This window comes from Dromiciops gliroides, chromosome 2 (assembly GCF_019393635.1).
Source record: "Dromiciops gliroides isolate mDroGli1 chromosome 2, mDroGli1.pri, whole genome shotgun sequence".
Taxonomy (NCBI): Eukaryota; Metazoa; Chordata; class Mammalia; order Microbiotheria; family Microbiotheriidae; genus Dromiciops; species Dromiciops gliroides.
In genome coordinates, this window is record NC_057862.1 from 437,083,398 (window position 1) to 437,110,447 (window position 27,050).

At 39.7% G+C, this 27,050-nt stretch overlaps 1 protein-coding gene across 1 annotated transcript in view; it reads right to left on the reverse strand.

Moving 5' to 3' along the window:
- MYT1 (myelin transcription factor 1) overlaps positions 1-27,050 on the reverse strand; it is a 185,792-nt gene that overhangs the window by 9,181 nt on the left and 149,561 nt on the right. The window contains 5 exon segments of the mRNA XM_043987748.1: positions 4,740-4,843; positions 6,933-7,024; positions 14,904-15,125; positions 24,733-24,816; positions 25,378-25,440. Of these exon segments, the coding sequence (XP_043843683.1) occupies positions 4,740-4,843; positions 6,933-7,024; positions 14,904-15,125; positions 24,733-24,816; positions 25,378-25,440 (565 nt within the window).

Sequence of the window (27,050 nt, forward strand, 5' to 3'; positions counted from 1 at the left end):
TGGGCATGCTCCTCGAGCCTCATTACCAGTTTCAGACCTTTTTCTTCACAACTGCTTCTCCATGATGTTTCCTTTTTTGAGGTCCATGCAGTTTCTATCATTCTCTTCCTTATCTATGTGACTGTCATCTACCAACCTTCAGATCATTATCCCCACTTTCTTGATGTCTTTAGTTACTGGTTTATTGTTTTCCTCTCTATTCCAACTCTTGCCAGCATTCTTGGAGCCCTCAATATTCATTTTGACAACCTCTCTGACAACCTGAACCCCACAGTTATTAATTCCACCCACCACCCTTTCCACTCTATTCATCCACACACCTACATAGCTGTATCTTAAACTTTACCATCTGCAAGAATTGTGCTGCCTGCAAGATTCAGATCTATGAAATATCATCCTTTAACCATGATCTTCTATTTTTTCCACATCTTCCTTTCTCATGCACAATAAGGCTTCTCGATCCATATTGTGGCTTCTGGGTCCTTGATCCCTCCTACCCTCCCTGTTCATCTCTTCCACTGTGGATTTACTTGCTTCCAGTCTTGACACTATAGTTTGACATTTTAATATTTCACGAGTTACTACTTTAGAATCCTCTGATGCCCTGACTTTCTGCTATTTTGGGACTGCAAGTCCTAATTACTGGGCAGCTTCCACTATCTAACATTTCCATTCTTCCTCCAAATCTCTTGAGAATCTCTGAATTACTGCAATGACTTTCCACCAACTCAACTGGATTTTGCCCACCATAAATTCACGGTACATTGCATAACCAAGCTTTTGCTGTTGCTACATGGCTCTTATATCCTACTCTGATTGATTCTTTAGCTCACTGGCTCAAAGCCACTGTTCCAAACCTTTTATTCACATCTACTGTCTCCAAAATCACCTCAATTCCTATATCTTACAGCTTGATGTAGTGGATAAAAATATAGGACTTGTAGTCAGGGATCATTGAATACAAAATCTACCTCAGACACTTACTAGCTCTGTGACCATGGACAAATCATTTAACCTTTCATTGCCTTTGTTTCCTTATTTGCAAAATGCACATAATAATGGCACTGATCTCAGAGGGTGGTTCTGAGGATCAAGTGACTATATGTATATATGTATATATATATTATGGTGTGTGTGTATATATATATACATACATATATATACCACCACACATTTATATGTATGTATATGTTTATATACACACACAGACACACACACATATATATAGCACTTTGCAAATCTTGATCCATTATATAAATATGTTATTATTATGATCGATGATGATGATTACCTTCATGCTTCATTGAGAGAATGTGGCTACTTGAGGGTCCACCCTTTCTCTTGCCCCTTTTTATTACTCAGAATTTCTCAGGATCACTTGAAGGTTGGTGACCTTCAAACTCTCTTTCAAGCTCCATACCTTTCTTCAGTTGCTTCTAAGACATCACCTGGATGCCTCACTAGCCCTTGAATTTATCGGATTCAAAATGAGTTTGTTATCTTTCTCCCAAAACCTTACCATCCTTGACTCCATTGTTTCTGTCAGTGGGATGACCACACCACTAACCTCTGCTTCTCATATTTGTAACCTTGGAGGTTGTCTTTGACTCTTTCCCTCTCTCTCCGTCTCTCATGCCCAATCCGTTGCCAAATTCTGTCAATTTTATATGCTCCTTATCTCTCACATCCACCCCCTTCTCTTAGTCTCCACTCCCATCACATTTCTATGGATTACTTATAGCTTTTGTATCCTATGTATAAAATATAGAATATTATAGCTTACTTATATCTGTGGTATAGTGAAAAGAGTTGGATTTAGAATCTGATAACCTGGGTTCAGATGCCAGCTCTGTGAACTTTCTCCCTAGGTGACCCTTGGCAAGAAACTTAATTTCTCTGGCCCTCAATTTCCTCATCTTTAAAAAGGTAGGATGGACCACTGAGGTCTCTTCCAGTTCCAAATCTATGATCGATCCTGTCTCCATTTTCCACCCCTCCTCAGAATACATTATTCACACGGGTGCTAAAATATATATCTTATGCAATGTATAATCATGGAATTAATCTAACTCAAAAACATACATTGGTTCCTTATGGCTTCCTGAATAAAGTGAAAAACTCCTCTGCACCCTGCATGTAAGACCTTCCAGAATTTGATGCCAATTTACCTCTTCAGTCTTATGTAGCATTACTTTCTTCTGTGTGCTCTCTACTCCAGACCAATCAGACTATTCCTTGACTTTTTGAGCACAAACCCATGCTTTCTACCCTCTATGTCTTTGCTCTGCCTCTACCCCATGTCTAGTATTCTCTTTCTCCTTCTCTCTTTGCTGAATTTCTACTCATCCTTTACATTTTTCAAACAAATGTAACTATTTAAAGAAACCTCCCCAATCCCCCGATAGGTAATGATATCCCTCTTAGATTCCCACTGCCTACTGCACTTTGTTACACAACTTTCTAATATACTTATCAAGTATATTGTATACATTTACAGCTATCTATGTTTCCTATCTTCTTACCCAGAGTGTAAACTCTATGAGGGCAGGGAAACATATCTAAGCTACATCTTTTATCTCCTACAATGTAGAGAACTCTAAGCACAGGTGGCAGGTACTTAATAAATATGTGTTAAAAGAATGAAAAGGAAGAGAAATGTGGGCTAGGCAATAGAATAGCTAGGAGGATTCTAGAACTGTTTGAATGTCTGAAACCAAAGTCAACTTAGAGGGGAGTCTCTCATGGGGTATCCCAGGACGTGCCCCTTGGCTCTGTTTTGTTCAGCACTTTTATCAATGACTTGGGTTAAGACAGGAATTGTATGTTTATTGAATTTTCAGGTGACACAAAGCAGAGAACGGATGCTAACATACTGACTTTGGATGACTGACCCAGGATCCAAAAAGATTCCAATAGCCTAAAGTATTAGTCCAAAGACAGTAAAAGAGGATTTAATAGGGTCATGTGTAAAGTCTTGTACAGGTTCAAAAAATAAATTGCATTAAGTTTCTGATTGAGGAGGTCCAGCTAGACACAATTCATGTGAAAGAAGGTTAACATCATTCCCCAAGGCCCTGTGCCTATGCACATTCAGTCTACTTTCAACCCCAATTCCTGTTCCCAAGTAGATATTAAAATAACTGTAAGCAGTTACAATTGCTTATTATGATCCTGTCATACTTCTTTCCCTGTCATTGATGGGTCTCCTTGTTGGCCACTGCTTGAACCACCAGGTTGGTTTAATCCCCATCTCCCTCTTACCAGGAAGGACCAGCCCTCATGAGCCCTGTGCAGTAATACTTGGATCCTCACAGATGTCAGTGTCTTCTGTCCAAAATTAACTTGTATTTTGGGGGGTATATATTTTGCATAAACTTATATGTTGTCTTTTTTGATGGACTGTAACCTTCTTGAGGTCAGGGACTGTTTCAATTTTGTCTTTGTATTCTCAGGGCCCAGGACAGTACCAGACATATAATAAGTAGTCAAATAACAAATGCTTTATGATTGATTGTTTCCATTAGGTCAATGGAGCTATTACATACGGGGCACCTATTACCTATTATGTATTACCCTGTGGGGTAATAAGGGTGAACCTCAGAACAATCACTGTATCAGAAATGCAGCCTGGGCAATATCTAAATAGTCTGTCATCACAGACTCAGTTATTATTGGAAAATTGATCTCTACCCCATGTGCCCCCTTTCCCAACTCCACACTGGGGAAGGTACCAAGATTAGCCATGACCTATGAGATATCTGAGAGGAAGAAATATAGGCACTGCACAGTGCTTCCTTATTTGTCTTCCTGTCTGAGATGTACATAAGGAAAGACGAGATATTTTTGCATTAGGGAAATTTCTCCAGAAGCCGAGATCAAACAGGCACACCTTTCCCTAGCACTGAAAATTTGACTGTTACTCATTCATCAATCAATAAACAGGTATTTAAGTCCTTACTGGGACTTACAGGTGTTCAGGGAAGACTATTATATGCAGAACTCATACAGGGCAAGCACTCACACTGAAGTCAGAAGTCATATGAGGACAATCTCAAGGTCTCTCTGCATAACTTTGCAATTGATTGGGAGACATGGGAGACACTGGAACAGGATTGCCTTGCATAGTGTGCCCTCATCAGAGAAGGTGCTGTGCTCTATGAGCAAAGAAGAATTGCAGAATCTCAAAAGAAATATGAGATGCACAAATTTAGAGACATCTCTACTTCAAATGTTCATCTGGACTATTTGTGCCCATCCTGTGGTAGAGCCTTCTGAGCATGTATTGGTCTGATTAGCCATAGCTGGACACAGTGTACCTGGACCCTGACATAGTGATGTCACTTGGGTCCTCTTCGAGGATGAAGGACAACAACCAAACAGGCCAGAAGTCCCTACTTTTGCCAAATAATATATTAGGTGACAGGCAGACAACCAATTCCAACTAACAGCAATGAGGGAGATTGCAGTTGGTTGAATTGTGGACTGCCTTCCTCTTTACTGGCTACCACAGTTTCTACAAATTTCCAGAGTGGTAGCACAATCGTTCTTAACATAGCTCATCTGGACCTCATATCTCATTGGGGCATCCCTACTTACAGCCTCAACACCTTTCTGATCTGAGCTCCTAGAATTCTGTGGGTTGAGATGGTGCTAGCTGGGATGAGGAGTTCTCAAGAAATGAATGGTCAGCAGCCCAAGCCAAGGATGGGTTGGCTCAGAAACAGACTAAGAAGACCTACCTGTGACTGCAGTTTCACCATGGCCTCCTCCATCTCTGTGTTGGACTCATTTAGCTCATTGATCTCCTTATTTAGCTGTTTGATTTCTTCATCATTCTCAAGCACTGCAGGAAAGAAAAAGCACATTGCATCATACATTCAGAGATGGATAGGGACTTATAGATCATGAGATTCAACCCCATTATTTGACATATGTCATTTGCTTTTTGTTTTGATGCTTAAAATTCCATTACATTCCATAAAAATAACATTTATTGAGTGTTCTGACTGGGGCCCTGTGCTTGCCCCTAGGCACTCCACGATGAAGGCACAGTCTTTGACCTCAAGGAGATTACAGGCAAAGAGGCAAAACTGATAAATGAACAGGTTAACAACTGGGATTTCTTGAGTTGTCTGGATGTTTCCCTGGGCACCAAACTGGCTCAGGCACACCTTAATTTAGTTCACAGATCCTGCCTTTCAGAATCCTTCATAGAATTACACTTAATACAATTATCCTATATTGAAAGGGAGGGTGGATTAGATGACCTCTAAGGTCCCTTACAACTCTGAAATTCTTTGATTAAGAATCTAGGTGAGGTTCAGAAATAAAGAGCAGAAACTCCTTTGTGGAGACTGTGTACGTCCTAGTTAGCTTTCTTTGATTCATGTTCGCTGCTGGTCATTAGGGAATAGCTGGAAAATCCAGTGACCATTTTTCATTCTGTAATTTTATTTTTGGCAGTAATCTACATGAGGTGGAAACAGAAACAATTTTTTAGATCCTTTCAGACCTATCAAGCTTTTCCCTTTGGTCATGAAGGACCTTTGTAGCCAATCAGGAGAACTTTGTATGTTTAACACAAGAAAGTTGGCTTCTATAGCTTTTAGGACCTAGAAATAGATGCTAATAATTGACACAGCAAACTGCTAGGGCACAACTGGGGATCTTATATTGAAAAATGAACTCCCTTGTAAGATATGGACTCAAAAGGGTTAGATTTAATAGCTATCGACTTCAGATTAAGTCCTGCTTCTGACAGTGTGACCCTGGACAAGTTATTTAATCTCTTAGTATCCCAGGCCACTCTTTATAATTTTAACTCCAGAACTATGCTGATCTGTATCGGAAGAGGAAGCTTGCTCCTTTTCCAAATATATACATATGACACTAGACCACAGCCTGAGGCCTTCCCCATGCCCTATACATCTTGTTATAGTCCCACTGATCTATCTGAGAGATAGAGTTCTACCAATGGTTGAGATGGGTCAATATACCATGCTGATCTGTATTAGAGCAAATCAATAATAGAATTGGCAGAGATCTGATTATTGTTGCATATTGGGGGGAGAGGGAATGGAGAGAAGGGAATGAAGAGTTTTGGACTAGACATGTGATTTGTTTCATTCATAGAGTGTAGTAAGTAAATTTATAAGTCCAGTATAGAGAAACAATGGCAGGAAGTCAGATTGCAAAGGAGAACCTAGAAGTTATGTAGAGACTGTCCATAAAATCAAAGGAGCATAATTTGCAAACTCTATCATATATTAACCAAAAATCACATCTTGAGACTATATGCTAAATTGAGGGAAGCCAGGAAGGCCTTCCTGTCAGGGACTTTTGGTCTTGAAATATGTAAATCTCAGATAAGTTCCAGACATTTGCAGTTAAGACTAACAATACACCAAAAATGCTGCTAACTTTGAAATGATGTGGATATGAATGAGTGAACCCCAAAGCGGCACAGATAAGAGTTAATCCATCCAACAAAACTCTATAAAAATGAGACCCCAAACTCCTACACCCCCAACTCTTCATCTCCATTTGGGTCTATGCCACTGAGTGCTTCCAACTCTAAACTTTGGTTGTTACTTTCTGTGTCTCTTCCCTTCCTCATTCTCTTCTCCACACTGCCTTTCTTCCTCTATCACTATCTCTGTCCCCATGATGTTTGCCTCTGTTACTGCCCCCCCCCATTTGTGCCATTTGTCTCTGTACTTTTTGTGCCATTTCCCCCCTGCCCTGCTCAATCCCCACACCTGTGCATTATTAAACTGTGATCAAAGCTTTACTTTCTGCTGCCATCACGGTCTTTCCCTGAGAACTGGGCATGCCTTCCCCATTTCATAATTCCATGAATTAATTAGCAATTTAGGCCCTTGCATACTGAGGTATATAATGAACAGTAAATTTTGGAACATAAAGATCTTTACCATCACTGGTCTTGAACTTTGTGCCGAGAATTTCATCCCCTGAGAGTTTTCCCTTCTTTCCCGCAAAAGTTGCTCTGGGACAGCCTGACAAACTGGGAATAAATCAACACAAAGTTGTCATCATGAATATGTCTCTATCATCCTGAGCCCAAGTCCAAGAAGACTAAGAAAATTGTCCCCAAACCAGTGAGATAATCCTCAGGGCTTGACCTTGATCCCATGGAGAGAGCCTGGGGAACTTCACTCCACTCCCATTGAGGCAGCCTTAAAACCACCACTGTCATCACCCTAGTAGAACCCCATATATTTATAAACTGCTTTATAGTCTGTAAAGTGTTTTTATTTTATTATTACCTCATTATATTATGTTACATATGACCTTATTTGGCCCTTATAACAACCCTGTGAGGTAGGTACTATGACTATAAACATTTTATAGATGAAGAAACTGAGGTTCAGAAAGGTTTAAGCTGTCTGCCCCAGGTCATACAGGTAAACAAGTGTCTGAATGGGAATCCAGTTCATGTCTCTCCTGACTCCCCGTCCTGACTTCTATCCATTATGCCTTTCTACTCAGACTGCCTGTCATGATCCCATTGAGCACCCTGAGAACCTAAAACCCAACTTTAGGAGATGGTCCTGAGATTCCCGATCTTAATCTCGATGGGAATACCTCGAAGGCTTTACCCTCTATTCCCAGTATGACTGCCCTGAGAGGCCTGATGCTCAATGCCAGGAACACTGTGCCCACAAAGCTAGGAGGGACAGAAAGGTTAGAACATTGGGTTGAATGAATAAGATGGAACTCAGTAGGCATAAACGTCATCTTGTACTTGCATACATGAAATCAAGTCCACAAATATAAGATGAGGGAGGCAAGAATAGATAGCAGTTGTTCTGAAAAAGATACTGGAGGTTTGAGTTGGACTGGAAGCTTTAATATGAATCATCAGTGAAGAGAAGAGACAGGTGAAAAAAATGAATGCAATCTTGGGTTACTTGAAAATCAACTAACATAATATTTATTGTTTACTATGTATCAGGCACATTTGCTAACTGCTGGGAATATAACTGAAAAAGCTAAAATAATACCCTGTCCTCAAGGAACTTATATGTTAGATTTATATAGTTGTTGTATATGTAAATCAGAAGGGCATACCACAATAGAAACAGAAAAGATGGAAGAAAACTGTAGAGAAGAGTAATTGCTTCCAGGAATGAAGACATGCTAGCTATTGTACTCTGTCCTGGGCAAAACCCATATCTAGAGTTCTTGATATCACAGTTTAAGAGGAACATTGCTAAGTTGGGAGGCATACAAAGGAGAACAACAGGAAGGTGAAGGATCTTGAGTCCATGCATGTGGAACTAGACGAAGGAAATGACAATGTTCAAGCCTAAAGAAGAGAGACTGGGGGGGGGCGGGGATTGGGACTGACAGATGTATTCAAAATACATGAAGGGGTATTATATGGAAGAGGTGTTAGATTTGTTCGCTTTGTTCCAAAGGATAGAACCAGGAGCAAGGAGTGAAAGTTAGAAAAAAGCAAATTTAGGTTTAATGTCAGAAAAATTTCCTAAAAATGAAAGCCTGTCCCAAAGTAGAATTGTTTTGCCTTGATTCATGGTGGGTTTCCCTTTATAAGGAAGCTTTCCAGTAGGGGGCTAAATGACCACTGTCAGTTGTGTTGTGAGGACTCCTTTCTGGCCTGGGAGCAGTCTCATGAGCTGTAGCCAAGTCTGAGAACAAACCTGATAATTCTACCTTGGCAGAGCATAGGGCAGTGTCCTACAGTGTGGTGTGTGTGTGTGTGTGGGGAAGCACCTGGATTTAGAGACAGAGCAATGAGATATGCACATATACAAATGTATATATGTACATATATAAACAAATATACATATATGTAGCACATAGCCATTGGGAGGTATTTGTTTTGCCTCTGATTATGTATATTTATTATAAGAAAGGTTTTCTTCTTTTTTTAATGTCATAGAGGATGAAAGGGAGAGAAAATAGATTTTTTTTTTTACATAGAGAGGTGGGGGTGTATATATGTGAAATGTACTCATGTTCGTATAATTAGTTTTACCTTCATTACAAGCTACCTCTCATGAAGTAGGAGTAATTTTATAAAAGTATGTAATATAAAAAACAACACACATAAATAAAACTGAAAGTTTTATACCTTAAAAAAAAGAAGTTCAAAGGAGTTGGATTCAAAACCTACCTCTGTTGCTTACTACCTGTTTAACTTTAGGTAGATTACTTAGTATTTCTGTATCTCAGTACTGGCCAGAGAAGCATGCAAAGGAGAGTTCTAGTTGTGGGGGAATTGTGAGAATAATTGAGTGAGGTGCTTTGGTCTGAGATGCTTTGTTTTAGAAGTGGTCTAAGATAGGGAGAGTCCATAGAGGTGCTTGTGGACGGCTGACGGGGCTCAAGCCCCAGCAGGAATGGTCTGATAGAAGGATGATGAGTAAATGAACAAGATAAGGAAAACACAACAGAGTTTGAGTAAACATGAAGAGGTCGAAGCTGATATTTTGGCACCCCCAAGAAATTAACTTGAGACAATATCAATTTGGTCATCATAGCAGGCAAGAAGGTAGTCTTGTTCACATACTGTTACAGTCCTAGGTTGCAAACAACTCTGAGATCATCTTTGTAGATTGACCTTGGAGGACCACAGGCCGTGTGGCATAATAGACAAGAGCTCTGGAATTGCAAGCAAAGGAGCTGAGTTCAAATTTTACCTCTATCACTCTTCTAGCTCTAACTCTAATCATTTCATGACTTCGTTTGTTCAAACATCTCTTGGAGATTTCTCTTGGCTAAATGCAGAGCATCTGAAATTCATGCCTTGCTAATAGTTTCATCTTTCTAAAGTTTAAGAACATGGTTGGGGACACAGCTATCTTGGATTTGATTTTGACCAATAGGGAAGAACTAGTTAGTAAAGAAAAGATAAAAGGAACCTTGGGAGGCAGTGACCATGTCATCAGAACTAATGATAAATAAGGAGAATGTCAGACATAGTCTATCTAATATGGACTAGACCTTGACTTTAGGAGAACAGATTTCAGAGCTGGAAGAAAGGACAGGGAACATCCTATCACCTAAGTTCAGTTGTAACATTTTTAAGTCATGTACAACTTTTTGTGACTTCATATGGGGTTCTCTTGGAAAAGATACTGGAGTGGTTTGCCATTTCCTTCTCCAGTTCACTTTATAGGTGAGGAAACTGAGGTAAACAGAGTTACATGACTTGCCCAGGGTCATGCAGGCTAGTAAGTGTCTGAAGCCAGATTTGAACTCAGGACGTTATCTTCCTGACTCCAGGCCCAGTACTTTTATCATTGATCCATCTAGTTGTCCTTATGACCTGAGACTAAAGGGTGAAATTAATCCAGGAGGAGGGGGAGGTTTAATCTCAATTCCTTCGAAAGACTTTTAAGAATGAAGTTCTGGTGATACAGTTACAATTGATTTCTATGACCTAAAAACTGAAAAATGTTAAATAGATAAAAATCAACCAACTGAGATTTTAATAGGACATATACAAGATACAGAAGGGGATAAGTAACTGAAAGATGAAGACTGTCAAAATGATTAATTCCTGAAAACATTTGATAAGCCTTCTCATGCTATCTTTATGAACAAAGTCCCAGTGGAGTCAGAACCAGAGTCCAAATGACCAGACCTTCAAGCTCATCATTGATGGGTCAATATCAACTTGGAGGAAGGTCTCTCATAGAGTGTTCCTGGGATCTCTCTCCATCTTTTGTTGTTTTAACATTTTTATTGATAATTTGAATAAAGGGAATATGGCAATACTTTTCTAAATTTGAGATGATACAAATCTGGAAGGGATAGCTAATAAAGTGTATGGCAGAGTCAGGATCCAAAAGGTTAGATAGATGGCAAATCTAATAGGGAGAGGATTAATAAAGATAAATGTAAAATCTTACTCATAGGCTAAATAACAACAATAATAATGAAAAAGGTAGCATTTATATGGTGCCTATCAGGTTTAGGCAATGTACTAAGAATTTTTACAAACATTTCTTGGTCCTTGAGATAATCCTGGGATTTAGGTACTATTATTAACCCCATTTTACAATTGAGGAAACTGATACAGAGGGTTAAGTGATTTGCTCAAGGTCACACAGCTAGTAAAAAATCTGAGGCCGAATTTGAACTCAGTTCTCTTTGACTCTAGGCCCAGTGCTCTATCAAATCAGTAGATTCATTTTATAAGTATAAAGTAACAAGTGTATGTTAGGGGAGGCAGTGCTTAGACAATAGTTCATGTAAAAAGATAATCTGGTGTTTGATCAAGCTGAAATCTCAATATGAATAAACAATGTGAAATGGCTACAAAAAAAAAAACCAACAAAGACAACTTGTGATGTTAAGCTGTATTGAGATAAGGAAGGGAAAAGTCCACTTGTTTGGGTTAGTACATACATGGAATATTATGTTAGTCCAGGCACCACATTTTAGGAAGATGCTGACCAAACTGGAAACATGTCCCATTGAGGGACTGAGCCACTGGACAGATATGTTGAAGAAACTAGAGGCAACAAGCCTGTAGAAAGAATTACAGAACATAATTGTCTTAAATTATTGAAGGGCCTCACACGTGAAAAAGGGATTTGATTTATTCTGCTGGTCTACATGGGGCAGAACTAAAAACAGAGGGTGAAAGGTAAGATTTCAGCTTCAAGTAAGGAAATACTTTCTAAAAATTGTCCTAACGTGGAATGGGCTTGTTCCACTGGGCAGTGCTTCATAACTGGGTTCCGTAAGCTTGTCTTTTAAATATTTTCATATGGTATTTCATAGTAGAAGTGGTTTCCTTGGTAATCCTACATGTTTTTTATTTATGCATTGTATAACATTATTCTGAAAGAACATCCATAGACTTCATCAGACTCCCAAAGAGGTCTGCAACACCAAAAATGTTTAAGGACTCCTGCTCTAGAGGTGGTGAGTTATGACTAGAACAAGCGGAGCCTGGAAGCACTCTAGCTGAAAATGCTGTAGAGTGAATTTCTATTCATGTATTATTTGTACTGGATTGGGAGTATCAAATTCAAATAGAAACTGACAGTGCACAGGTCACACGTTGTCTTAGACAACCACATATTAATATTTTCTATATTCTATTGTGTTTTTAATTTTATTTATATTTATTTTGTCAATTATTCACAATTACATTTTAATCTTGTTCAGGGCACACGTGGGAGTATTGGGGGCTGCTGCCTAGTGTTGGACACTTCTGCTTTCAGGTTCCTTCCAACTACAAGATTCTCTGTTGTCAGAAGCCAAGACTGGTGATAAATACTAAGGACAACACAAGGGACTTTTTAAACAGCTATGTGGACCAGAGAAAATCAAGGAAGGGACAGATTTGCCTCTTGAGGAAGATAGGAAGATGATAAGGAATGTTAGCTAGATTAGAACAACCTGACTCTTCTTTTGTTTCTATTTTATCTACCAAAGAGAATGAGCTTCATCCTTAGAAATAGAGAACAGAAACGGTTAGCAGGGAATTGAAATCGAAGACCAGAGAGCACTAACCATCTCCAATTAGTTTAAATCAAAAGGTCTGAGTGGATGAGCCATATCCTAAGATAGTGAAAGGACTTTTGGATGTGAAACCAGGGATCTCTGAAAAGCCAAGAAAAATGGGAGACATGTCATAGACTTGGGGATAGGCAAATGTCCCAATTTTCAAAACAGAGAAGGAATGAGGAAGGAATAGAGATGCATTCACAATTTTGCTTTATTCTATAAGACTTAACTTTGCCTGTTCTGCTTTTTTTCCTTCTTGGAGCTCTGGCACTTTCTAGATCATGTTCTTCCATGTTTAAGCAGAGGCTGGATGATTCCTTGACACGGGAGTTATAGGAAAGATTCCTGCTAAGGTTAGAAGAACTGACCTCTGGGATCCCTTCCAACACTATGAATCTATGATCCCAGTGATACTGCCCTGAGAGCTTTACGGATCCTAGTGAGACCATCCTGAGAACCCTACTCCAGTGAGAACTCTCTGAGAATTGAAGCCTGACCCTAGGGTGACTAGAACTGGAACCTCATTCCAATGAGCTTGCCGGAAAGCCCTAATCCTAATCCTAGTGGATCGCCCAGTTCCACTACAACATTTTCAACACTGAGCTTGAGTCCCATGGAGACCCTCCACTGAGAGCCCGTACATTATTGTGACTCAGATCTGAACTAGCCCCTTCATCGTTAAATTATTATCCAGGAGAATTGTTCAACCCTCTGGGAAATCCTGAGTTCTGGGCTTTGGCCATTCCTTGGAATGGAGCAAAGTAAGACAGCTTCATCCCATTTAGATATGTAGAGGGCCCTACACCTTCTTGCTTCAGTAAAAACCTTTTAAAAAAATAAAAGCAATGACATTGAATTTAGCTGGGGGGAGCAGTTTAAGATGGCACTTTTCAAATGAAAAGGCATACTTGTCAGTGAGACAGTGAAAAATCATCAGAGTAGTTACCAATCTATGTGTGCACAAGGGGACTTGGAGGGCCTGGAAACTGCATTCTCCACGTTGGCATTAAATATGCCACTTCTCACGAAAGTCTATGTAAAGAGGCTTCAGAACTGTTCTTTATCACAGTCTTTAATTTTACATCATTTAAGGAAATTATCAGATCACTAAATAATTACTAGATATTCGGTATCAGGTTACTAGATAACTAGTACAGGAAAAAGGAAATCAAGAATAGGTAGGTTTGTTTCCAGTAGGTGGTGATATGGGGGATATACTTAAAGGTATATAATATTTCAATTAAAAAAAACACACTATGAAGAGTTTTGTAGTAAGGATAAACTAACTCAGAGATAGGTTTCTAGGAATCACTGTCTCTTATTAATTAAAAGGTCCCAAAGTTTTAATATTTATGAGTTCCTGTCAATCATTTAGTACTTATATAGAATAGTTCCCTTCTAAAGAAACTGAGTGTCATTACCAACAATAAAATCATGGCATGAAATCTCTGAGCTGAACAAGTTGCAGTGACAAATGTGAATATGTTCATTTTTACAGGTAGAGAAAGTGAGATAAAGAAAAAAAAAGTAGTGGTCTAAGTTAGACTCACAATTCCTATTTACATAATTTGATATGTCTCTTAGTTTCTTAAACTTAAATAGGTCACAGAAAAATGAGCAAATTTGAAATATGAAAAGGTCAGCCTGAAAGTTTTTTCAGGAATCCCCTGCTCCATTCCTTTTGCTCTAATTTACAGGACTTCTGTTAAAGAGTGTTATAATGGAGACTGGGCATCGAGGTAGGAAGGCATCTTAGCACACGTACTCCTGGGAAATATTAGAAAATGGGGAATCCTCAGGACTCCTCTAAAAAGTGACTTAAAAAGAGACCAAGCACCATGGAGAAAAATCATGTTCTCTGAATAAAGAGGGAGACTATTAGCCTATGGGCTTATTTTTTCCTCTTGCTTCCTCAAATCCAACATTTTCCATAAGAATTTGAAAATCCAGTTAAAGTGTACACTTCTAAATCAAGAATGATTTTTCATGTCCATGATGAGAAGCCAGGTGATGAAAAATGTCATTCCTTCACAAAACCCATTGTAATTTTCCATAGTTTCTTCCAGGCTAGTTATGACTATTTGCTCTCAAATTGTCATTAATTTTGGAATAAGGAAGGAGTTCTACCCTTGAGAAACTGATGCTTATTTCTGCAGAGAAGAGGAAAAGATCTGGGGCCTCTATGGCATTCTCCCACTTGTTTTCTATGTTGATGCGAAGTGGCTGCACATCTAGACAGACAAAGATCCGCTGGTGTTAAGCCCTGGGCTGGATGCTCCTGCTTTTCCTCACTATCCCCTTCGCCCCGCCCCCCACCAGATGATGTAGCCTTCCTTCCCGATAGATTCAATGGTGACCAGCATGGTAAGTTCTGATTGTAGGTGAGCCATTACCTTCTGTGTGTGAGGAAGCTCCCATTGGCATGACCTGAGCCATCACAGCCAGGAGTGGGACAGGTAGGCCCCTCATTCTTGAGTGATTTCCAGGAAAATGATGAGCCATTAAGTGACCCTTCCTTTTGCCTCCTGGCTGCCAATGGACACCCAGAAGCGCTGCGGTGGGAGGCATACTTGCCACTGATATGTCCAAGTCCAACACAGCCTGGAACAGGACACCTATACTCCCCAAAAAGGAAAAAAAAAAGAGAAGAAAAGGAGGTAAGATGGGAGAGAACTCTTACTGTTAAGGGACAAAAAAGAACTGATTTTCTGTGGCAATAAGACAAAACCAAAAATATAAGTGGACATAGCAATGTACTTGTGAATTAGTCATTTCTGTCTCTAGACATTCTCATTACCTAGTATGAGGATCATAGGCCATTGAATCTACTATCCCCTTTTCTGCAAATGAAGAAACCAAGGGACAGAGAAGCTAAATGAAATACACAACTAATCAATGTCTGGCATGGAATTTGAACACAACACATGCTTATAATTCCTGCTACTGAGGAAGGCTATGGTGATGCATCCCTCGAGTTCTGAGATGAAGTAGGGCAAAGATGTTCAGGTGTCCTGATCAGACAAGCCAGGCACTAACAAGGTGATCCCTGTCCCTAGTGGAGGGCCACTAGGCTGCCCGAAGGAGAGGTGAACCAGCCTGGGTGGAAAAAACAGAGCCTATTAGGTGGCATTGGGTTTGGCCTATGAAGTGGCTGCTGCACTCAGAGATAAGGAGACTAGTCTCAAGAAAAAAGAAAAAGAAAAGTCTGTCTTGGAAGGTCTGAATCTCTGAAATCAGAGGAATCTACCCTAGGGCTAGCGACAATAACTAACTTTGTGACCATTGTTGCTGCTTAATATTGATATAACTTTAAACAAGTTACTTAACTTTGATGTGCCTACAGTTTCATCTGTAAATGAGACTGTTGAAACTCATTGTACTTTAAGGCACCTTCCAGATCTAAAGCCAAAAAACTTACAAACTCCTCTGGGGCTTCAGATACTATAATTATTCAATGGTGATGATGATAATACAAAGCCTGGTTATAACTATCGAGCAGCCCTACGGTAAAATAATGTGCCTAGGAGACTGTTTGTTTACTTAGCTACTTAAATCTCACTTTCTCCACGAGCCTTCTCCGTTTCTCAGGTCCTGGCTGATGTCTCTCTTTCCTGAACTAATACTTACAGCAGGTACATAAGGGTTAGCCTTTCGTTGATCCTTCTTTTCTACCAGTGATTTTTACCTTCCTAACTATATTATACATTCCTTGAAGGTAAAGATTATGCCTTAAATCTCCTGTATCTTCTCCTTTGGTATCTGAAACATCCTAGGGCATGCAGCACATGTACAATAAAGACTTGTTGCTAAAAAAAAAAAAAAAAAAGACTTGTTGCTTCTTCACTGGTTGGTGCCTAGGATAAGGATGGTGAATAATAAGCTTGGGGAGGGGTGTTATGGAGAGCAAGGTTGGTCTAATTTTAAATGTGAGTAGTGAATAGCACCAATGAGAAATAGGATGAGAGCCCCTCTCAATACTATTCTGGGGAAGTTAAACCAAAAAAGTTATAGTGAAAGTTTGGTAAGCTCACACAGAGAGTGTGGGTAGAACAGTAATTTCTTCAAGAGAAGATAAAGTAGGGGGCAGCTAGGTGGCACAGTGGATTAGAGCACCAGCCCTGGATTCAGGAGGAACCTGAGTTCAAATCCGATCTCGGACACTTAACACTTACTAGTTGTGTGACCCTGGGCAAGTCACTTAACCCCAATTGCCCCGCAGAGAGAGAGAGAGAGAGAGAGAGAGAGAGAGAGAGAGAAGATAAGGTAGTTGGCCTTCTAGATATGCCAGTGGAGTCTTTCCACCTAATGCCTAATATCTGATGTCCAGCACCCAGGGTATACACTTGCTTTATTAGTAATTATAGGTTCACTATTACTCTGTGCTTCCTATAATTAGCCCCTTCTAGCATACACAGCATTCCTAGCTATTTACTATCTACCCAAGGATATATGGAATGGGGCAGGCATTCTCCTTTCCATTTTGCAAGTAAGAAAAACTGAGGCCCATAGACCCACAGGATCTAGAGCTGGCAAGGACCTTAGAGATTCTTCAGTACAACTTCTTAGTTTTGCAGATGAAGAAACAAAGGCCCAGAAAGATAGAGCAATTTGACTAGGGCCACTGACAGTACAGAGCATTAGGGATTTGAACCCTAGTGCTCTGACTGAGAATGCAGTGGTGTTCATATTCCCCCACACTAAATGACACAGAATAGCAGGAAGAGCACTGTATTAGAGTCAGAAGTCCTACCTTTGAATCCTGACACTTTCCTATGTGACTTTGGACATAAGAACATTGCACATTAGAGCAATTTACAGATTATGAAAACCCTGAGCATGACATTTGACACTGACATAGGCAGCCTGCTTCTTGAACTCCATCCCTGTGTTGGACTTCCTCATTGTATTTGCCTTCTCAGTTTGGCTTCGGATTCACTGCTTTCTAGATTGCTACTGACAAGGTGACTTGGGACCTGGCCCCATGGCACCCGCCAAGATTGCCTTCCCCACCCCTGGGTTTCCTTGCTATTGGTTTTTTTTTGGCTTCTATTCCTGGAAGCACATTCCCTGTCAGTCTTAGAATGTGGCACTCTCCACCTGTGCTCCCCACAGCACAGAATTTCCAGAAAAATATTGTCTCTCGAAATATGTCATCCTCTCTCAGCTGGCCAATGCCCTCCATACCACCCCACCAATTTTCCGTATTTTGCACACCCCTAAAGATTACAATCCACCTAATCTTTACATGCAGAACAGCCTCCCTCTGAGGATTCACAAATGTCCCTTAAAGTATCATTGTCAGGGAGCGTGAACTTCCCTTCCACCTACAGTGAGGGAGACTACGAGCTACTGATTTTCACTAGAAGAAAATCAGGGAGAGGCCAACCGACTTTGGTGATAGTTGGAGTATACTCCTCCTTGGTGAGCTGGTTCTGGCCAGAGAGGTTTTCTGTACATGCTAGCTGAGTTCCTAGCCCAGATTAAATGAGGACTGTGACTCAGCCCTTCTCCCTAGAATTCCTTACATTCTCAAGCAAAATGGCCCTAGTTATAGCCTATTTAATGGAAAACATCCTAAAGTAGGTAGCACAATGAACATGGAAAGAGAGGCCCCCTTATTCTCTCTAACTTCTCAGAATGGTGCTATTTTCACTTCACCTTCCTAGACCTCAGTTTTCTCATCTGTCCACTGGGGCAATAATAACCACTTTTGCTTCCCTTCACAAATACTATTACTCAATACTACTACTAATGTTAATAATAATTAACTGATGTCTTTATGGTTACAAAGCATTTTAATATCAGTATCTTATTTAACCATCAATGTAATACTGTTAGATAGTGAAAGCTATTATTAACTCTCCCTTGTCTTTCCATTTTTTTTTTTTTTTGTGAGCCCTCTCTCAGGCAGGTTAAAAAAAATTAGCCTAGTAGATAATTTTTTGGGAGAGGATGCCTTTCCAGCTATGATATAACTATAAGGACAGTACTGTGGAAATGCCCCTAGGGCCTTATCTGGAGTTCACTGCAATGCAATTAGCTTGATTCTGCCTGAGGGGAAGCCAGCTGTATAGTTGGAGCAGTGTTTCTTCAGTCCGGATTTTCTCTTTGGTGGTTAACGTCTTTTCAAATGAAAATGCATGAAGAGTAAAAGGAACAGTGGTTTGGAAGTCAAAGGACCTGAGTATAAATGCTTCTAACTTTTACAAGTCGTGTTTAGACAAGTCATGTTACTCCCTGGGTTTCAATTTCCTCATCTGCAAAATGAGGCTAGAATAGGTGGCATTTAAGGTCCTTCCAACTTTTGGCCTGTGATTATATGATTTGAAGGGCTGTTATGTAATAGAGTCATTCTACTTTGTCCAGGGGTAAGAATTAGGACCAGTGGGCAGGAGTCATAAGGGGTATGTACATATACTTCAGCTCTGTATGGAGAAGAGTTTCCTAATACTCAGAGTTGTCCAAAAATGGATCGAGCTACCAAGAGAGATCACATAGTGACTTCTCTGTTATTGGAGGGCTTTTGATTCTCTGAGTAACTTCTGGTTTCCCTATTCTCTAGATTCCCTGAACTTATTCATGTTGATTTAGCTCCCTGATTCCTACTACAACAGCCTCTACTAGGCCGAATTTCCTTGGTAGTTGATCTTGACTGACATTTTCTGGATCACTCCTATAAGACTCAGGATAAATTCCCAGAATGAAGCTACCTCTTGGAAGATGCCCTCTAAGCTACCCCATAGTAAGCCCAGCTATGGCTACACTATCTCTTCTCTTCACCTCCATCCACCCAAGTCCACCACAGCTACTTTGCAATAGATCACGTTCATTTAGTGAAAATGCAACATCTCCCCCTCGATCCCTTAGAAACCTGATGATTAGACAGTCTGGCTACTTCATATTCTCACTAAACTCCAATGCCAACATGAGCTTGGTCTGAGGACAAACCACACACCTGGGCCACACAGTACAGCTGGGTCTGAGGCCAGGGCTCATGACAGAAAAGTGTCCTTGTCTTTAAAAAATTGGTTCATCTGTGATTGGAGCTAAAATACAAAATAAATGAACTATCACTTTGGGATGAAGCCATTTGATTGAATCTGAAATGCTTTTACTTGCATCCTTAATGAAACTCTTTGTTCCTTCCTCAATCATTAAAAGAAATTAGTGAAATTTTAAACTGCATTTAGACTCAGTTTTCCAATTGTGCATAATACTGTTTTCCTTACAGACCAGGATGTTGGAATCTTTAGAGCTATCAGGTAAATTGTTCAATTAAAAGATGTGCAGCATATACTACTGAGTCCATTAAGCCTTTATGGTTCATTATGTAAATCTATGTTTACATATTGCTGTCACCTACGGTTTGGAGTAACCTAATCTGAGTATTGCTTATGAAGAGTATTCATCACCACCAGACAGTAATGGCCCATGCACAGGATCACTTGTCAAATCCCATGATCTTGTGCAAAAGGGAAAGGATGAGCTGTGCCAGTGGATGAGAAGATCTCTAATCTTATACGATGGATGACAGCTTTGGTGCCACCAGGAAGAGGCCTGATACAGTGGAAAGAGCACTTTGGAGTGCTCAGAGGACCAGAGGCTCACATCTTTCCTTTGATGCTTACTATCTGTGTGCCCTGGGGCAAGTAACTTAGACTCTCTGAGCCATAGTCTAAGATGAAGTAAGATGAAGGAGCTGGAGTAGATAGCCCATGAGGTCCCTTTCTTCCCTAGATCTAAGACCCTACAATACTCAGCAGAATATCATTGGAAAAGTGTTGTCAAAGAGTGATTGACTTCCTACACAGCCTCAGCAGAGGATATGACCAGTAGTGGTCAGCAGTCCTGGGGGCAAGGGCCTGACTTAGGACCCTGCAGCCTAAGGTAGCCACAAAAGTTTACGGCCAGTTGTAAAGTTGGGAGAAAAGGGATTTGCATGAAATGCTGACACAACCTAATCTCACTGTGGGTGGGGGAGTGACACCATAAAAAAAGAAACTCTTTCCTTCCCCACCCCCTCCAAAAATCACCAGCTAATAGCATGCTAACTAAATTCAGCCATTCAACAAAACCTGGTGCATCTATTAAAGTTTCTGCTGTGGTGTGCATTTGTTTAAAGATGCTAGTCAATTATAAATACCGTTAAAAGTTTATGGCTCCGGGGAGGAGACCCTATAAAGCAGAGGTACTAAATGGGAGCCACTCTCCCTAGCCCTGGCATTGAAGCAATTAGGAACTTCATCATCCATCCCTAGAAAATGCCTGCTGAACTGTTTCTGAAAGTCACCGTCTCCCCTTCACTGCAGAAATTTTATTTTATTTCATTTTTTGAAAAAAAAAAATCCAAGTTGACAGCATCATTGAAAACAGGGCAGTTGCTTTTCCAAGTTAATGTGAAAAATGCTGATCTTGATTTTAATCATTTGCAAATGCAGCACAATTCACTTATAACATTCCTGCCAGCAGGGTCCTTGCTAAATTCATAACAGCATTGCTTTTATATGATCGCAAACAAATTATCAAATCCTCAGGAGGAAAAAAAAAAAGACCCAACACATTTTTTAAAACTCCGCCCTACCCCAGCATTTAGTCAGCAGCCTTTATGGTACACACCCTTACATATTTTACACTGTTAATTTAACTTTCATTACAGTTTTATTGTAAAAAATAAACTAGAGCCTTATTGTGCAAAACAGCTGGCTTAGTCTATTTCTCCCCCTACTGAAGTGTTAGTGATGGCTGGTCCATTAAGCTGCCTGCCATCCTTCGTGCCTCCCATGCATGCCCGGGTGAGCTCGAGGTCGAGGTGATCCATTCAATCACAGCTGTAGTAAATTACTTGAAGGATGAACAACAAAACAACAGGGACTAAATTGCTTTCTCCTCAGTGACGACAAGAGCAACTCGGACCTGTTCCAAGCAGCTCTTGGTCCCAGATGGAGTAAGGGAATTGCTGCTAAGCGGCTTTAATGTGAACCTGCTGGGTCCTTCCCAGAGCTGACCTTGTTAGAGAAGACAAAATGCCATATTCCCAAGGACTTGGGCGACCTGGCAGCATCAGAACCATTTGTTCTTATTGCTAATTTGCCCCCTTGTCGTTGGGAATGAGCTCCCGGTGTCCTGATCACCTTGCCCTCCATTCATATTGGGTAGTTCCGTTCCCTCCTAGAGTCCTGTCAGCTTCTGCCCGGTATTTCAGCTTTGGGTTCCTTTGTTCCTCCCCTTTTCTAGAGCACCTGAATACTGAGGCATTTCAGAGAGTACAGAGAGCCTCCTCGGCTACAGGGAAATGGGGGCAGGGCATCTTTACCTGGGTTTCATGAACTTATGTTCAAATAAACACACATACACACATATACATACACGCCTATATCTGCATGTATACACACATGTGTGTATATGTGTGTATGAATATGTATAGATCTACAACATATATATATGTATTCTGAGAACTCATATATACTTATGCATATTTATTCTTTTTTATTTTTAAAATAATAAACATTTTTATTGATAGTTTTGGGTTCCAATTTTTATCCTTCTTTCCCTCTCTCCCCTCCCTACTCCCGGAGGTGATAAGCAATCAGATATAGGTTATACATGTATATATATATATTCTGATAACTGCAGTTCAATAGATTTGTTTCATTGGTATTTCATGCATTTAAAAGTATTTATTAGAGGGGGTCCATAGGTTTCACCAGATGTCCAGTGGAACCCATGACAAAAAAAGGATGAGAACTTTGCTATAGGCGATGCTGTCCCTGGTCACATTTTCTGGATCTGGGAGAGAAGGTTAGCTTGGTGCAGTGGATAAAACATTGGCTTTTAAGTCAGAGGACCTTAGATGTAGAGCTAGAAGGAACCACGGAAGCCATCTAGTCCAACCCACTCTTTTTTTTTTTTTTTAATTATTTTTACCAATATGGAACCAAGAGGCTTAGGATGATCAGGCAACTTGTTTGAGGTCACACAGACAGGAAGCATCACAGGTAGGATTTGAATCCAGGTTCTCTGACTCCACAGTCAGATTTCTTTCCACTCAACCCTTCTTGGTTTAGGGCTTAGTTCTTTTTTTTTTTTCTTTTTTTTTTTTTAGTGAGGCAATTGGAGTTAAGCGACTTGCCAGGGTCACACAGCAGTTAAGTGTTAAGTGTCTGAGGTCAAATTTGAACTCATGTACCTCTTGACTCCAGGGCCGGTGCTCTATCTATCCACTGTGCTATCTAGCTGCCCCTAGAGCTTAGTTCTAACATTACTTACTATATGTGAGACTTTAGGCAAGTCACTTAATCTCTCTGAGGCTCAGGCTTCTTTTATTTTTTGCAGGGCAATGAGGGTTAAGTGACTTGCCCCAGGGTCACACACCTAGTAAGTGTCAAATGTCTGAGGCAGGATTTGAATCGGGACCTCCTGAATCCAGGACTGGTGCTTTATCCACTGCGGCCACCTAGCTGCCCTTGAGGCTCAGGCTTCTTATGAATAAAATAGCTGGGGTAGAGGGGAGGAGTGGTGGTGTTGGACTAGATCAGGAGTTCTTAATTTGGGGTCTATGAACTTGTTTAAAAATATTTTTGATAACTGTATTTCAAAATAAGTGTTTTTCCTTTGTAGTCCTATATATTTGGTTTTACATTTAAAACATTATTCTGAGAAGGGGTCGACGGATTTCATCAGACTGTCAAAGAGGTTCATGACATAGACAAGGTTACGAGTTCCTGACTAGATGTGAACTTTCAGCTCTAAATTGATGAGCTATGGAGGAGTGCATGGCCAAGCTGCACTTGCCTGATTTTAAATCTTAGTTAATGGCTCTCATTTATTCATCTGGAAGCTGATTCTTGGAGTTTTGTGATCAGGCTTTTCTGAGCCACTAGCATTGAATAGGGGATGTTACAACAAACTTGGGTTTATTGCCAGAATTTATGATCTCAATCTGAGGTACCCAATTTGGGGCCCAATTAGGTACAGAGTGCTTTGATACAGTCGTTCAATTACAAGAGAGGAGCTCTTCATTCCAGATCTCACGGCCATTGTAATAAACATGGCTGCAGCTACCATACAAATCAGTAGCATTCTACTCCTTTCCTCCACCATGACCCCTTAATCCTTGCTTCCAGGTGAAAGGACAATTTGAGGGTCTAACCTCTCTCCCTCTAGGAAATGAAGAGTTGACTCCTGGAATTTCTGGGAGCTTTTAAGTTAGTTCAGTCACCACCTCTCAAATTATTGTTCCAGATGCAATCTAGTGAGGACAGGAAAATACAAGGATAATGGGGGACAAGAAAGTGTAAAGATAAAGACTTAGGTGCAGGCCAGCAGTGAAAGGCAGCTAAGCCCTGGGATGCTTTCTATACCCATGAGCAAACATAACATGGGGCAAGGTCAAAGTCACATGAGTAGTTAGGATCTATCACTTGATTCTGAGAGACCTGTAAGACATTCCCACCCCGATCTCCAGACCTGTTATCTGGGCTTTCCAAAAGACAGCAGGGGTCCACCTTATCTTTTGGTGAAAAATTAGCATGCTTAGAGCAAAGAATAACCCCTTCTCTGCTAATTTCCTTATCCTATGAGTCAGATTCTTCAAATGTGAGTGTGTCAAAGGCTTGGTTCAAGATAGATGGCTTGATTTATCTGTGTTATTTTCAGTGATGATCTTGCTAGGCAGATACCTCTCTGATTTCAAATCTACTGTTCCTCTCCACAATACTACTAATCATAGCTAGCATTGCAAAGTCCTTTACAAATATTTTAACCTCACTACAACCATGAGAGGCATTTGCTATTATAATCCACATTTTATCCATGATGAAACTGAAACATACAGAGGGTAAGTGACTTGACCAGGGTCACATAGCTAATTACTTTCTGAAGCTAGATTTGAAGTCGGTTCTTCCTGTCTCTAGGTTCATAACTCTATCCACTGTGTCTTCTAGCTGCCTACTATATTATGAAAAGTCTTCTTTCCTGAAATCCTCAGGACAATTTATGTAATTTTCTTAGGAAAGTTAACCTTTTTAGGATTTAATAATTAATTAGTCTATAAGATGTCAGGCACTGCATACATTTTCAATGTCATTAGTGATTACCAATGACTAAATTTTTAGTAGAATCTACTGATGTCTTTCCCCCCAAAGTAAAAAAGATCCTAGCTTTTGTTCTAAAGTAACAAAACAAACTAATTCAATTCTTGAGAAGGTCTTAAGGAAAACTTACTTCATCAGCTCTGGGTCCTCCTTATCATCTTTTGTAGGTGTTACTTTTATTCCACTTTTCTTGGCACGAGGGCAGCCTGACAAACTATGTTTTTTTAAAAGAAAAAAAATATTGTTTTATTGCATGAAGTATAACTTCTTACATCCATTTAGCTCATTCACTTTTTCCCTTGAGTTTACCACAATGTGTGATTGCATTCATATCATATAGAAAATTAGGGTTTTTAAGCCCGTATTTGGGAGGTATGTTATGGGAATGAGTGAGAGACAGATTGTAATTAATGGTGTCTAGATAAGGTATCTGCTAACAGATTACAGTTTTAATGGATTTGTTGAAAAAAAGAGCGCATTACATCATCCCTATTAATACTCTAAAAATGACATAGAAATCATAAATAGGCAGAATTATTAAGAGGAGCATTGCATCAAACTAAAATCTGCCTTCTGTCCTGATCAAATGCCAGAAACACCAAAAATCTCAGATTAAAGAAATGGAAATAGACCTCAACTGTTAGCAACCTCCAATGTTTTATCCATAATTTTATAACTTTGCCCACCCCATATCCATCTCACCTACCTTCCCCATTTGGTGCCTGTCCCATGTTCACCTAACTTTAAAACCAAATAATTTCTATGCAGATCTTACCTCCTATGTGATGCATAATTTCCCGTTATGTGACCAGAACCATCACATCCAGGAGTTGGGCACCTGCAGAGGAATTAGGAGGGCTCTGATCAGTGAATGGACTTTGGAAGATTTATCTTTTAAGTGAATACACTTGATCTAATCCAATGAGATGGTTTCCACAAATAGACCTGAGCAGGTGAAAACAAAAATGGGCCAAATGCACCCACCCCTAGAATATTTCCCCAATGTCTCCTCTGAGTATCTCCTCTTCCCTTTCCCCCCACCCTCATCTTTCCCAGAATGGAAATGTTTTTGATGGAATTTTGGTGATGGCCAACCCCACCTTGTGACATTCTCACATCCGATCCTCACTGATACAAAGAACCAAAAAGGGGAAAAGGTGAAACATAAGCATGCTACTCCCCCTGACCTGCCTCCTGATAACAAATAGGTTATCTGAATTAGCCATTCTATAAGAACCTTAACATTATGCAAATCCCAAAGCAGTACTTTTAGATTTCGTTATATGAACCGACTTTTTCTGCCAGTCATAGAGATAATGTTGCCCCAAGCAACCCCTTACATCATAGGAAGGCCCACAAAAGAGAGATTCACTCTTTGCTATAGAAGCATGTATTTTACCTAAGATTTTTATTTAAGGGTGTAGAATTTAAAATTATGTTACTGATCACAAGATTAATTAGTACTATGATTGCCTGGCCAGTGGTCATGTTAATAAACAAATACTAAGTATGCTGCTACTTGGCAGGACTGGGGAGTGGCATGTAAAAAGATTAATAGAATTATGATATAAATAACAATTGATATATATTATGATATATATGTGATATATTATGATATCTATATATAACAATTGTTGAGAATAACAATTCTCAACAAATCTGATCTCAGGGGAAAATAACACTAAAACTATACTAGGCATAATTTTAATCTTTCTTGGATTCATTAAAATCCTCTGAGAAGGGGCTATTATTTATGGGTAAATAAGAGATATAAGTTTTGTACTTAAAGTAAAATAATTAGCTCTGATGATTATAGCTCTTGCTGATTGGGAAATGGAGAAAACCCCAATCCTAACCCTGATTATCCCACGTTATAAAAATGAGTACTAAACAGTCTGCCACGGGACTGTAAGAACAGGCTTTTATGAAATTTTTATTATTTAATCATTTTTTTTCCTGTGGGATGGCCAGGGGTAGGAAAATATATTCTTGTGAAGAATCACTTCATCATGTTGGTTTGAGGGATATGTACTGTCATTATAGGACTTTTTTTTTTTTTTGGCCATTTTGTGTTTTCACAGGTATAGGCATAATGGATTTAACAAAAAGACTTACAAGCATGCTATCTGAATTAGAAAAACAGAAAGTTCTAGCTTACTAAATACTAAATAACAGAAATTATATCTTCTTAGCAGGCTGAAGAGAAGAGACTTCATGATAGACTCAATGAATAATTATATGGGTCTGTGGCCAGTGGCTTTATGGTCACTTATCTAACTTTGAAACCTTTTGAAACAAATTTCTATCTTCTGGGTTATCTTGTAATTAGTACTTCAATAACTTTTAAAACAAGAAAGGGCAAAATATCATTACCTATTTCATGATGACAATTTCTCTGGCTTGTTTAATGAAAAAAACATAGGTTTTAAAGTAAGAAAACTTGGATTC